Here is a 14382-nt window from a genome sequence, read left to right as displayed (position 1 = left end):
ACTCCACAAGGTGCAGGGCAACAAAGTATTTATTTAAAGAGTGATTAAACTGCATTTTCCCCTCCATTCTATCTCCTCAAAAACATGAGCCATAACAGTCCACATTGGTAACAGTGTGAGAAACCTACCAAACTGCATTATTCTGGGAGAAAGAGCCCAGCAGAGGAAGGACATCCTTAGGTTTGGAGGAAGTTTGAGATGCAGGACTGAGCTTGCAGCAGTGCACTTCACAACCAAGCAGTGGACAATGGGTTATGTGTTTTCAATATAGTAAGTTGAACATTTAGTAAACCATATTGAAAAAAAATAAAGGAATTATAGCACAAATATTAATGAAAACTAATTATTAACTAATGAAATAGGTTATTCTGAAGATCCAAATATAAGAATATAATTCACTAGATACTTTTAAAGGCTGGCTTAAGAATGTGTTTATAGATCTGAGGGCAAAAGAAGAATGTGAAGCGCATCTGGCTTTGTATTCCTTTTGATAACAGTATTTTGATTCTTTCCAAAATAGATATGTTTTTTAATGAAAATTACACCAGTGACAATAAAATACACACAAGAACCTAGCATCCATTCCCAGAAGCCATATTTTTGTTTTGTTTATTATGTGGTCTCTTCAAAGAGTGTGTGTGTGTGAGAGAAAGGCATTTAAATGGTCTTTACATGTTTCAGTGACTGGCTATATTTCATAGATGTCAAATGTACAAATGAGACTATATTGGCTGTGTACACTGATAATGACAATACAATATTTGTGTCCTGCAGTACAAGTTCAGTACTGACAGTACACTTAACCATTTCTACTATATTTGTAGCTATTTGCTGTGTGAATCCTATACAAAAGAAGATGTTTGAATGTTTATCACTGTAATTAAATCTGAGCAAAGACAAATATGTGATTGGTAGAAATGTGTTTCAGGTAAGTAAGCAGTAGATACAGAGCCCCCAGAGCAGAAAAGAAGCAATTTCTTTGCTAGCTGATAAATCAACAATATCTGTTTGCTCTGTGTGGGTGCATTACAATGCAACAAATAAATTACCTTCATTAAATATTTTCTTAGAGGATTAATGAACAGTGATAATAAACCACAGCAGCACAAAGAAATGTACCAAAATTATTTATCTGGTTGTGGTGAGAGGCTGCAGGAGCAACTCATTGTTATCATTCATCTTAGCTAAAAAAGAAGCTTTCCCTCTTCTGAATGTGTTCTCCATCATTAGAGCGTGCCAGATATTGCACTCTTATTCTGTAGCTGGTGCACAGAATATCCAAACAGCAGAGAGGGATGATAAAGTTGAAAACAGGGCAGGGGAGATTTAGGCATGTGGGTTTTTTTCCTGATACTTTATTTAAACAGTGTATTGCTGAATAGGAAAGCAAAGCAAAACCATGATGTAAATTTCATGGTTTGTAGCTATGTGTAGTAAATTCAACCTGTAATAATGACTGCACTTTTTGCTGGTGTTCTTATAAAACAACAACAACAGCAACAAAACCCACAACCAACCAACCAACAAACTTCTCAGAGGTGCTTAAACTCCCTGATTATCTCTTATTTTGGACCATATATTCATCAAGTACTGCCATCTTGTGGAGTTGGTGCAATCAGAGGAAATCCTAAACGGAGCATGAGAAATATATTTTCCCAACAGGATAGCGGATGAGATGCAGGAGTGTAGCTCCTACTGCATCACTAAAAGACACAAACCAGACTCATGTCTCCTGCAAACACCGTAACTCCAAAGAGATGCAATTATGGGATGTGTGTTTGTGTGCTTTGCCCTTCAAGATGCAACATTTGGCCAATATATGGACTGTACATTTAGCTTTTAGGTGGCTTTAAAGGAGCTTGTATGCTGGCTTTCTTGTTATGACTTTGCTTGCCATCCCAAAACACTACTCCTCTAACAGAGCTGATGAAAACACTGTCCAGAAACCACATTTTAAAAGGATGAAATGAGCAACTTCTCAGGACTAAAAACATGAAGCAAATCAGGGAAACATTCTAGCACTAACAAACAGAGGAGTTAATATTTACTGCTATCTGATTGCCTCCAGCACAGCTCTTGTTACAGTACTTAAGGGGTTATTTCTTACTAACCCTCAATGACAGACAGACTTTTTCATTGTCATAGTACTGACACTGCCTGCATCAGAATGATATTTCCAAAAGCACAGTACAGCACTAGCATAAATGCTGATTTGTCATTACTACAGCTTCATCCATTATGTGGATTACATCACATTGTGACAGTTTAGGAATTAGTATTGTTAGACAGAGAAAATGGATCTACAAAAATAACTTAAGGAATTATAGCAAACAAAATTTCACACCATAAATTCTTTTTAGCAGGAGATGGATTTTCTCACTATTTTTATCACCCAATGACCCAGATTTTCACCTATATAGCCCACTAAAAAAGTACTTCACAGAATCACAGAATCACAGAATCACCAAGGTTGGAAGAGACCTCAAAGATCATCAAGTCCAACCTGTCACCACAGACCTCATGACTAAACCATGGCACTAAGTACCACGTCCAATCCCCTCTTGAACACCTCCAGGGACGGTGAATCCACCACCTCCCTGGGCAACTAAAATACTTAATAAAACACAGAAAGAAATTGTGTATTTGGGAGGTTTTCCAACTGACCTTCAGAAAGCAGCTACAAAGCTCCTAGGAGACTTTCTTCTGTAAACAATGCTGGTCATTCATCAATGAAAATATCAACTTTGTAATCATCAAAATGGCTCAAATCGTTGTGACACCAAGATTTCATGTGTAACAGAACTTACCAGCAGAAGAGTCCTCTAGCACAAGCCATAGGAGAATGCCAATTTCCAAATGCTTCTATAGTTCATCATTTTCCTGTCTTTTTGCTCTCTGGTTCTGTACGTGTTGATGAATAGCATCGGCGTAAAAGTTTCTTCTGTGTTGGCAGTCAACTGCAATTTCCAGGAAGGGTTCTGCATCATCTGTGTGGGTTTGGCATAGGTGTCACATTAACAATAAAATAGATGGGCATAAAAATAAAAAATAAGCTCAACATATATTCTGCAAAAATACTCCAAAGACCTTTATACTGTAGTATTGACAGTTTCCTATTTTTACTTAAACTTTTTTGTCCCTATTGAGAGCAAAAGGAGTAAAACAAAGAGAAACCATTTACTCATACTTTTCTCAGAAGAAGATGACTTCAGAACATTCATATCTACAGCAATTACTTTCTCGTTTTACAGCTGTGGTTTGGTTAATTAGATTTTGGTAGCACTGACTTTCAGATTCAAAAAATCTCTTGAAGGTTATTGTTGTTTACCTGCCAGGCTTGGGAGGCATCTCTGAAGTGTATTAAAAAGTTAATACAATGATAGTTGCTCTTTGAGCATAGCCAAATGACATTGGTTCTACAATCTTTTAGCATCCCTGCTCCCAGCAGGAGCAGGGAGGTCATTCTGCCCCTGTACACTGCACTGGTTAGGCCACACCTCGAGTACTGTGTCCAGTTCTGGGCCCCTCAGTTTAGGAAAGATGTTGACTTGCTGAAACGAGTCCAGAGAAGAGCAACAAAGTTGGTGAGGGGTTTGGAACACAAGCCCCATGAGGAGAGGCTGAGGGAGCTGGGGTTGTTTAGCCTGGAGGAGGCTCAGGGGTGACCTTATTGCTCTCTACAACTACCTGAAGGGAGGTTGTAGACAGGCGGATGATGGTCTCTTCTCCCAGGCAGCCAGTACCAGAACAAGAGGACACAGTCTCAGGCTGCACCAGGGGAGGTTTAGGTTGGATGTTAGGAAGAAGTTCTATACAGAGAGAGTGATTGCCCATTGGAATGGGCTGCCCTGGGAGGTGGTGGAGTCACCGTCATTGGAGGTGTTCAGGAGGAGACTTGATGGGGTACTTGGTGCCATGGGTTTGCTGTTTGGGTGGGTTGGATTGGTTGATGTGTTGGACACGATGATCTTGAAGGTCTCTTTCAACCTGGTTTGGTTTATTCTAATACAGGTTTATTCTAATAAGCTGTCGTAGAAAACCACAGGCTCGAAGTTCACTAACACATGCAGTGAGTTGTGTACCAATAGGCATAGCGTCATTGCTTTGGTCTTAGGCATCTCATTCTCAACCTGAAAAAGGTCACCCAGCAGTTTAGCATTTTGTAAGAGCGGAATTTCAGGTAATATCTAAATGCCTGTTTGCATATGATCTTGTACTGAGGTGCTGTGGGATTTGTGGTGTATAACAATTTCCACTGTTGTTTCAGAATACTTTGCTGTGTGTGTAGAATAGCTGACAGACTTGCCTACAGATAAAGAGTAACATTTTAAATGTCTATTTTAAGTCAGTCTATTAATTATTTTTGTATATCATTGCAATATTTTCTTATAAAACAAAAGAAAAAAGACAATGAACCAACCAAAAAAACCCACAAATCAACCAACCAGAAAATCCCAAAGGAACAAAAAACAAACACAACACACACAAACAAACAGAAAAACCTACAGTTTTCATTTTACTGGTATGTGAACTGGAAACAGTCAGAGCCCCAGAATATAAACACTAATCATAGAATCAATAAGGTTGGAAAAGACTTCAAAGATCATCAAGTCCAACCTGTCACCCAACACCTCATGACTAACTAAACCATGGCACCAAGTGCCACGTCCAGTCCTCTCTTGAACACCTCCAGGGATGGTGACTCCACCACCTCCCTGGGCAGCCTATTCCAATGGCTAACAACTCTCTCTGTGAAGAGCTTTCTCCTCACCTCCAGCCTAAACTTCCCCTGGCACAGTTTGAGACTGTGTCCTCTTTTTCTGGTGCTGGTTGCCTGGGAGAAAAGACCAACCCCCTTCTGGCTACAATCTCCCTTCAGGTAGTTGTAGAGAGCAATAAGGTCTCCCCTGAGCCACCTCTCCTCCAGGCTAAGCAATCCCAGCTCCCTCAGCCTCTTCTCATAGGGCTTGCACTTGAGGCCTCTCACCAGCCTCATTACCCTTGCATGTAGCATCCTCTACTATGGGTGAAAATCTGGAAGTGTGAAACATTTGTACAGTGGATCCATGTCAAGTTACACTCATTTTCCTGTAATTGCAGTCATTCTTTAAACAGCCTTCTGTAAAACCTCTTCTGCAAGATCATCCATCTACTTCTGTCATCTAAAAACCATTGGGTCCTCAGATCCCAAGCCAGCTGTGGTTGTTTCATACAGTTCTGCACAGACTGCACTGAAAATAACAGTTTCTTGAGACACTTCCACTGAGACCTGTGCATACTTTATGGATATAACCCTCAAAACCATGTATATTATTATGTTTAAGAATACTCTGAAATCATGAACTAGGTCTAAAAGAGGAAAAACTTCATAAATTGTGTTAAGAGTCTTTTCACCTGAAAGGAAGGTTCCGGGTGAAGTTGACATCTGAGCCTTCAGATGCAGAGTTTTTAAGTCTTTAAAAAATGTATTCCCAAAGTTGTTATTTTTTTAGAAATAAATAAATACAGGAGTAGAAGCAATTCCTTCAATGACAATAATGATCAAGAAGTTAGGACTCTGTTGTGGTTTAAGCTTTTTCCCGGAGTCCTAAAGTCCCAATGGAACAGATTAAGATTGCCTCCCCTCTCCCTTTTTTTTCCCAGCAGGGAAAAGCAAATTAGTCAAGGAGAAAAGAAATGTAAAATTACAAAAGAAACAGTCTTGATTCAATTTGGAAGTAAAAAGGTAAGTTTAACAAAATACAAAAGGTATTTGAGTGAAAGGAAGTTTATAATGGTATAAGGGAAAAGGGTAAATAAAATTACATGCAAAACCAGACACAGATGGCAAAGGATTCTCTATATGCAAGATGGATTCTCTGTACATGCAATCCTTAGGAATCTGGAGCATCATGGAACAGGCCCAACCACAAGGTTATGGCAACAGCAGCTGGAGCAGGGTCTTGGGCAGGCGAGGTGAGGAGAAGAGAGACAGAAAATTGGCTTCCTCTTAAATAGCCTTGTGGATAAGAAGTAGGAGTGGAATAGACTTTGATCCAGGCACCTCTACCCCTGGGAGGGGGAACTAAGTCTCTCTGCCCACCTGAGCCAGGTTTCATTGTCTACCTGGGGCTAGGTTCTTTTCATCCTACCCCCCTCCTGGTCTGGGTGTAATCTGGCACAGACTTTTATCCATGCTTTGGAGTTTGTGCTCCTGGCTGGAATATAGATTCTGTAGGTGTGCAATAAAAAAGAATTAACCACAGCTTAAACTATTAAATTATTAAACTATTAAACTCCTAAACTATTGGAGTCTTAGGTTTGGCAGAAGTTCTGCTACTCATCTCATTACTTTATCCCAGTACTCATTCATCCATCACTGTGTTTTAAAGAGCAAATATCATTTATAATGTGATAAAATGGCAGCATCACCTCCAAATTTAGCATCAGCAAAGACTAGAGGCACAAAAATTTATTGCCTGAAATTCATTCCTCAGGAGCAGTTTTAATTAATAAATGAATAATTAACTGTATGTGGCTTTAGGCTACAAATGGAGAACATTTTATTCTATGTCAACTACCAATGAACTCTCAATGATGACTACTTTACATTTGGTTTGAACTACTTTTAAGCCAACATAATTAGTGAGACTGCTCTCCATTTGACTTAGTAACAGGTGCCTCAAATTAAAGCCTGGGCATTTTCCTTGAACTTGTATAGAATCATGGATACATGAAGGTTGGAAAAGACCTAGAAGATCATCAAGTCCAACCTTTTACCCAACAGCTCCATGGATACTAGACCATGTCCTGAAAAGCCACATTAACTCAGTTTGAGAACACATCTGGGCTGATGATTCACCTCCCTGTAAAGGCTATTCCAATGCCTCACCACTTTCAGTAAAGAAAATCTTCCTGACACCCAACCTAAACTTCTCCTGGTACAGCTTGAGGCCATTACCTCTTTCCCTGTCACTAGTTACTTGAGAGAAGAGGCAACCACTAACCACTACAGCCTCCTTTCAGGTAGCTGTAAAGAGCAATATGGTCTCCTCTCAACCTCTTCTTCTTCAGACTAAACAATTCCAGCTCCCTCAGCCTCTCCTTATGATGCTCTCCAAAACCCTCACCAGATAGTCTGTCATTCTCTGTACATGCCCCAGCAACCCATTGTCTTTCTTATACTGTGGTGCCCAAAACTGGACAGAGTACTCAAGGTGTGATCTTGTCAGTGCTGAGCACAGGGGCACAATCTCTTCCTTACTCCTGCTGCACATGCCAGTTCTGATACAGGCTAGGATGCTGTTGGTATGTTCACCATTCCATCACAGAACTTTATTCTGCCAAGAATCATTTCTGACAGGTAAGACTTCATGGCAAAATGTGACAATGACATTTTCACAAAGAAATATTTGAGGCTGAGTAGTATTTTGCCTAAAACATATCAGAAGATGAAGGAAAGGCTGAATACCTGGAGAGAATTCTGTGAGCCCTGAATTCCTCAGAGTCCTATATAGCTTCTCAGAATTACAGTTGGATCTGAAAAAGGATTTAACCAAAAAGTCAATATGTGCAGCTAAATATCCCATTCTGGGAAATCTTTTCCTACTGTCAGATAACTAAATTTAGTCCTTTAACATCCCATTTTTGTACTGGTACAAGAGGTTGTAGCCAGGTGAGGGTTGGTCACTTCTCCCAGGGAACCACCAGCAGAACAAGAGGACACAGTCTCAAGGTGCACCAGGGGAGGTTCACACTGGATGTTAGGAAGTTCTTCACAGAAAGAGTGATTGGCCATTGGAATGTGCTGCCCAGGGAGGTGGTGGACTCACAATCACTGGAGGTGTTTAGGAAGAGACTTGATGGGGTGCTTTGTGCCATGGTTTAGTTGATTAGATTTAGTTAGGTGATAGGTTGGACTTGATGATCTCAAACGTCTTTTCCAACCTGGTCAGGTCTGGTCTGGTCTGGTCTGGTCTGGTCTATTCTATTCTATTCTATTCTATTCTATTCTATTCTATTCTATTCTATTCCATTCCATTCCATTCCATTCCATTCCATTCTAATCTAATCTATTCTTTTCACAAGAAAATTCTCACCTGACTTCAAAACTAAACTGAGCTCCTCCAAAATTGATCCAGAATATTCTGCATCTCTGCACCACTCTTCGCACTTCTAGATTTCATTGGTGGAAAAAGGTGGTCATCATGCTTTTCTGTTCTATTCCTTTCTAGTCACTGTGTCAGGGAGCAATACAGCATAAGGACAGAAAGGACAGACCAGTTAATATTTCTAATGTTTTCCATCCTGTTACAGCCAAATAGCACACCTGGCTATGTGGTATATTTAGCTAGGAAGTTAATTTATCTCATACTTCATCTAATGTGAACAGCTATACCAGTTTGTCTCCCATTGTTAGCAGAAAAGTACATAGAAATATTTAAATTTTGAGACATTTCCTCTCACCTTTCATCCCTTTCATTTTCATGCTAAATTTATATCATGAAAACATTTAGACTGTAGTGAGGATAGAAATATGAGAGAATCAGACTGACATATAAGCAATTACTGCCTTCATGCTGCTGCAGCAGCTAAGAATAGACCTCTAAAACTTCAAGTCTAAGAAGCTGGAAGTTTCTGTACCAGTGAAGTGGTTTGCATCTTGAAGCAGTACTAGGGATTTTATATAGCTGAACTAGTTCAGGCTTTTCTGATTTGGGGATCAGTTCTTTAAAGACTATCATGAGGGGAGATTACTGAAGAAATTGCCTTATAGCTAATGTGCCAGTTTAGTAGTGAAATAGTGGAAGATAAGACTGAAAGGATAACACCATCTGAAAGAAGCACATGCAAGGTTAAGACTTTAAAGTTTGATTTGGTGGGATCTCCACAGGAATAATTCCCTGAAAGGAATTCCCTGCTAAATCAGAATCTCATTAACTTTATTGATATTTCTAATGCTAAGATATTAATGCATCTAGGTTTTTAATAAAACATGATACAATCTCATACAGAATAATAGGAAATCATATTTTTTTTTTCTCAACTAATTATTATGACTATAAATGGAAAAGTATATACTTCTGAGGTTAACAGAATGATATGTGGGATAAAACTAAAACCCAAGGGACTCACTTTAATTACCATATTTTAAAATTGCTTCGATTAATGTTTGATCCATCAGATTATAAGGCAAAGCAGTTTGTATCTTGGCTTTAAGAAATTATTCATTGATTGTAGGGATTTAAGGTGCATATAGGAAGGGTTCTGAGATCCCTCAGTGAAGCAGATGTAGAAGATAGAAGTATACTGTAGTAACTGCAAGGTAGGCTGGACAGTTACTAGAATCTGCCAGTTTTAAATCCATGTGTTCAGAATTAAAACTGTTTATACACACACTTGAAAAGTAATTCACAGAATCACAAACCATTCAGGTTGGAAAAGACCCTCAGGATCACCAAGTCCAACCCATAACCCCACTCTACAAAGTTCACCCCTAAACCATATTCCTAAGCACCGCATCTAAATGACCATTAAACACCCCCAGGGTTGGTGACTCAACCACCTCCCTGGGCAGCACATGCCAACACCTTAACCACTCTTTCTGTGAATTCTTTTTTTCCTAATGTCCAGCCTTATAGAAAGCATCTTGATGTATTTCACTGCAACTAGAGAAAATAATGTTTTGTGTATTTTTTTTTACCTGAAAGGTTAGATAAAAGAACTATCTAATATTTTATGGATTTTTTTTCAGTCTATTGAATCATTAATTTATCAAATCTGTCTTCCCAGGGAATTTGTGGACTCAATGCTAATACTGTTTTCAAAATTCCAGAAAGTGAAAAATAATCTTGAATCCTAAATCAAACAAAAAGTTTTAAAAGTCTTTAGCTTTTGCCAGGTGCTGCACTTTGGTCACAACAGCCCCATGCAGCGCTACAGGCTGGGGTCAGAGTGGCTGGAGAGCAGCCAAACGAAAAGGGACCTGGGGGTGCTGATTGACAGCCGCCTAAACATGAGCCAGCAGTGTGCCCAGGTGGCCAAGAAGGCAAATGGCATCCTGGCCTCCATCAGAAATAGTGAGGCCAGCAGGGAAGTCATTCTGCTCCTGTACTCAGCACTGGTTAGGCCACACCTTGAAGACTGGGTCTAGTTCTGGGCCCCTCAATTTAAGAAGGGTATTGAGACTCTTGAATGTGTCCAGAGAAGAGCAATGAGGCTGGTGAGTGGTCTAGAGCACAAGCCCTATGAGGAGAGGCTGAGGGAGCTGGTGTTGTTTAATCTGGAGAAGAGGCTCAGGGAAGACCTTATTGCTGTTTACAACTACCTGAAAGGAGGTTGCAGCCAGGTGGGGGTTGGTCTCTTCTCCCAAGCAACCAGCACCAGAACAAGAGGACACAGTCTCAAGTTGCACCAGGGGAAGTTTAAGCTCAAGGTGAGGAGAAAGCTCTTCCCAGAAAGAGTAATTTGCCATTGGATTGTGCTGCCCAGGGAGGTGGTGGAGTCACCATCCCTGGAAGTGTTTAAAACAGGATTGGACATGGCACTTGAAGCCATGGTTTAGTTAGTCCAGAGGTGTTGGGTGATAGGTTGGACTTGATGATCTCTGAGGTCTTTTCCAACCTGATTGATTCTATGATATTGTGATTTAAATAAAATTAATGAACATTTATTGAGGACATAATATTGCTTCCATAATTACTTTCTCTTATTTTTTTTTCCTGTGTTCCTTTAGAGATCATCTATAGCTGGGTATTTAATGAATTCCCATCTTTTGTGGCAGAAGATAGCAGACGCTTCATCTCTCAGGAGACAGGCAATCTCTACATCTCCAAGGTGCAAACATCTGATGTTGGCAGCTATATATGCCTGGTAAAAAACACAGTAACAAATGCCAGAGTTTTGAGTCCTCCTACACCTCTGACACTGAGAAATGATGGTAAGAAAGTAATTATTTTTGGGTACCACATTAAAAAATATAAAATACTAAGCCAAATACATTCTATATCATTTAAGAACCATAATCTCATTGGTTTTCAATGTGTACATGCATTTACTGCAGCAATCAGCAAAAGAAAGGTGTTCTTGGAGACAGTTTCTTTTGAAGCATCTAACAGTTGAGAGAATATTTAGGCCCCCAAAGGATGAGGTGCAATCTGACATCTTTTGATGTATTTTGTTTATAACAGTTTGTCTGCCTTGCTATTCTGGTGTCCTGTCAGTGACAGAGAAGCAAATCTGCTTTCTCAGTAATGTCTGTTTCTTCAGGGCTCAGTTCAGTTACCAAGCAGGCACTGCCACACTGCACTACCCTCAGGCACCTGAGATATCCACAGGGGACTGGCAAATAAGGCGTAGGACACAGATCAGCAGCAGGATGCCAGAAGTCTCATATCTCATATGATACAAGACACTTGGTTGGACAACTGAATAGAGGCTATATTGCTTAAAGCTTTACCTGTTGCTGTACTAAAGACCTGTTAACTTCCAAGCTGCAGTTCAATGCAGTGATTAAGTACCAAGATGATTACAATAGCTTTGATTACAGTAATAGTTAATTATCCAGGTAGTTTTGAACGTCATCAAAACATATAATTGCAAGTGTTTTTTTTCTGCAAATAAGTACTTCAATCTGTGGTGGGTTAATGCCCATTCTAAAATAAAAAACCAAAGCAGGGTGGAGGGCTTGTGGGTACTTTGCACTCCCTGCAGGGTATTGCCCCCACCCCAACCCTCTCCCGGGAAGCTGAGTCTGTTCCACTCCCCACTCCCTGCCCAGCTAGGGTATAAAAAGCAGAGCATTGCATCTATTAGGGCTCTTTTTGGCTCCTGCCTCTCCTGGATGAGAGCTACTGCAGCTGCTCTCCTGCTCCTCTGCCACGTGGTCAGACCTGATCCTTCTCCTTGCTGCTTCCATGTCTCTTCAGAGAGAGACTGGTTTTGTATTATTCTTTTTTTTGTCCCCTTCCTTGCCCTTGTAAATCTTACCTGTTATTGTTATATATATACATAACAATTTATATATTTTTTAAAGAAAAAACTCTTTACCTCTCCACTTCCAAGCCGACTCCAAATTATTGTTTGTTGGATTTGCTCCTTCCTTTTTTTTCCCCTCTCTGTTGGGAGGGAGGAGGGGGGAGTGGGGGAAGACATTCTCAGCCTTACCCCCTTCTGAGCACTTAACTCCCAGTTAAGGATCAAACCACCACACAGTCTTATTATAAAAAAAAAGAAAAGGGGCTTGTATTTTTCCACAAAAATGAAAGGAAAACACTCTCCAATGATTTTTTTGTGGAACAGTATGTCATTTCAATATAAATTCTATGTAACTCTGATTCTGACAGAATGTACCCCTGTAGAGGCAACTGTGTTTTGCAGCAAAAAAAGTTTAATATTCATTAGATTATAATTGATTTTTGGGTTGGTTATCTGACAAAATAATGTCATTTTTTAGAATAATAATTGACAATTCCATAAGTGACATTTTTGTTCCCAGATGCTCCAAATTAATGATGCTTTGTACTTCTTCAGAAACACATTTCGACAGTTCAGCTTATGTGAATCCATACTTACATAAATCAGAGAGACAAAGAGACTTTGAGGCTTTTTTCTTGCTTACAGATTTTTCTAGAACTGTATTCCTGTGCTGTAGAAGCATTACAAAAGCTGAATTTGAACACAGATTTACCAGAGTAAAAAATGTGTTCACAGATCAGAAATGGGTTAAGTTAGTGTTTATTCCTTATAATAAATAAAAATTTCTGTCCACACAGCATGAAGCCCCTGCAGCAAAAGGCTGTATGTTACACTGTAGAATAGAAAAGAATAGAATAGAATGGAATGGAATGGAATGGAATGGAATGGAATGGAATGGAATGGAATGGAATGGAATGGAATGGAATGGAATGGAATAGACCAGGTTGGAAGAGACCTTTGACATCATCATGTCCAACCCATCATCCAACACCACCTAATCAACTAAACCATGGCACCAATTGCCTCATCCAGTCTCTTCCTAAACACCTCCAACGATGGTGACTCCACCACCTCCCTGGGCAGCACATTACAATGGGCAATCACTCTCTCTGTATAGAACTTCTTCCTAACATCCAGGCTGAACCTCCCCACTTGCAGCTTGAGACTGTGTCCTCTTGTTCTGCTGCTGGTTGCCTGGGAGAAGAGACCAACCCCCTCCTGGCTACAACCTCCATTCAGGTAGTTGTAAAGAGCAATAAGGTCTCCTCTGAGCCTCCTGTTCAGGCTGAGCAACCCCAGCTCCCTCAGCCTCCCCTCACAGGGCTTGTGCTCCAAATCCCTCCCCAGCTTTGTTGCCCTTCTCTGGACACCTTCCAGCAACTCAACATCTTTCCTAAACTGAGGGGCCCAGAACTGGACACAGTAGTCAAGCATTTCTTATATTCTTTTTTACTGGTTATCTATGCCAATTACTGAGTTTCAGGTATTTAGTTTTACTGAATTAACATAGCGGACCTGTTTTTATCAATATCAAGAGCTGAAAATTGAAAACCACAAAAAACTGATTGTCTTTTTAATTAGTCTGAACTCAGGAAAAACAAACAAAAAAAAAAGATAGAATGTAATCATCATATTTGTTGTTAATATCTTAATTTTTGTTTCTTTATGATATTTCTTTCTGTTATTATTGAGTTCCAGGGTTTTTTTGGCAGGAATTCAACAGATTAATTATCTATGTAACACTAGGAGGACACAGACAGAATATAAGAAATGGAGAGAGTAAATAAGGTTAAAGGTAGCAGTCTAAATCTGTGAAGGAAATCTGTGTAGTTGTTTTTTAATGTCAAGCAGGTAGCATATACCAACCTCAAGCAAATTTGTGTTTTGTGTCTGGATGTCATACAACTGTGATAATCCAAAACTCCTGGACTGTGCTGGAGTTTTGGGGAAGCATTTGCACATAGATGAACCGCTCCTCAACAATTTCTCCATTCATTTATTCACATGCATGAATTTCTGTCAGGCTTCCATGCCTGATTTTTCATCTGTTTGGATTTCTAAAGAGCTCATTTATAGTAATGGAGCTCTTCAGTATTTCTTAGGAAATTGCTTGCTTTTCTGTAGGACTGATCAAGTTTCTCAGCAAAAAAAAAAGACCCAGACTTTCTACCTAACCTTGTAGTCCCTACAAAACTACCCTGACAAAATATTTAGGGAAATTGTGATTGCTAAATCATATTTATTATTTATGACACCTGTCTTGTTGTACCTTTTCCACAGAATGTATTGTCATGAGCCTTTTAAAAATTAATGATACTGGACTTTTTCTTTTTGGTAGAAATTGATTTAGGTTATATTGCCTTGTCCACTGACAAATATTACAGGGGGTTGACAGAATATTTTATATATATATATATATATATATAT

The 14382-nt window shown here is 39.5% G+C and overlaps 1 protein-coding gene across 3 annotated transcripts in view; it reads left to right on the top strand.

Moving 5' to 3' along the window:
• The window catches only part of CNTN5 (contactin 5), a 716457-nt gene that overhangs the window by 519775 nt on the left and 182300 nt on the right, over positions 1-14382 (top strand). For 2 of the 3 annotated variants that reach the window (XM_068145236.1, XM_068145226.1), the window contains one exon: positions 10715-10918. The exons of the other annotated variant lie outside the window; for it this stretch is intronic. In XM_068145236.1, the coding sequence (XP_068001337.1) occupies positions 10715-10918 (204 nt within the window). The remainder of the gene's footprint in view (positions 1-10714; positions 10919-14382) is intronic. 3 annotated transcript variants of the gene reach the window in all.

The sequence above is a fragment of the Melanerpes formicivorus genome, unplaced genomic scaffold (genome assembly GCF_026170545.1).
Source record: "Melanerpes formicivorus ecotype bairdi unplaced genomic scaffold, bMelFor1.0.p_v2 SCAF_1, whole genome shotgun sequence".
NCBI lineage: Eukaryota > Metazoa > Chordata > Aves > Piciformes > Picidae > Melanerpes > Melanerpes formicivorus.
Note: the sequence above shows the minus strand (reverse complement) of the source record. Positions and strands in the feature narration are given on the sequence as shown.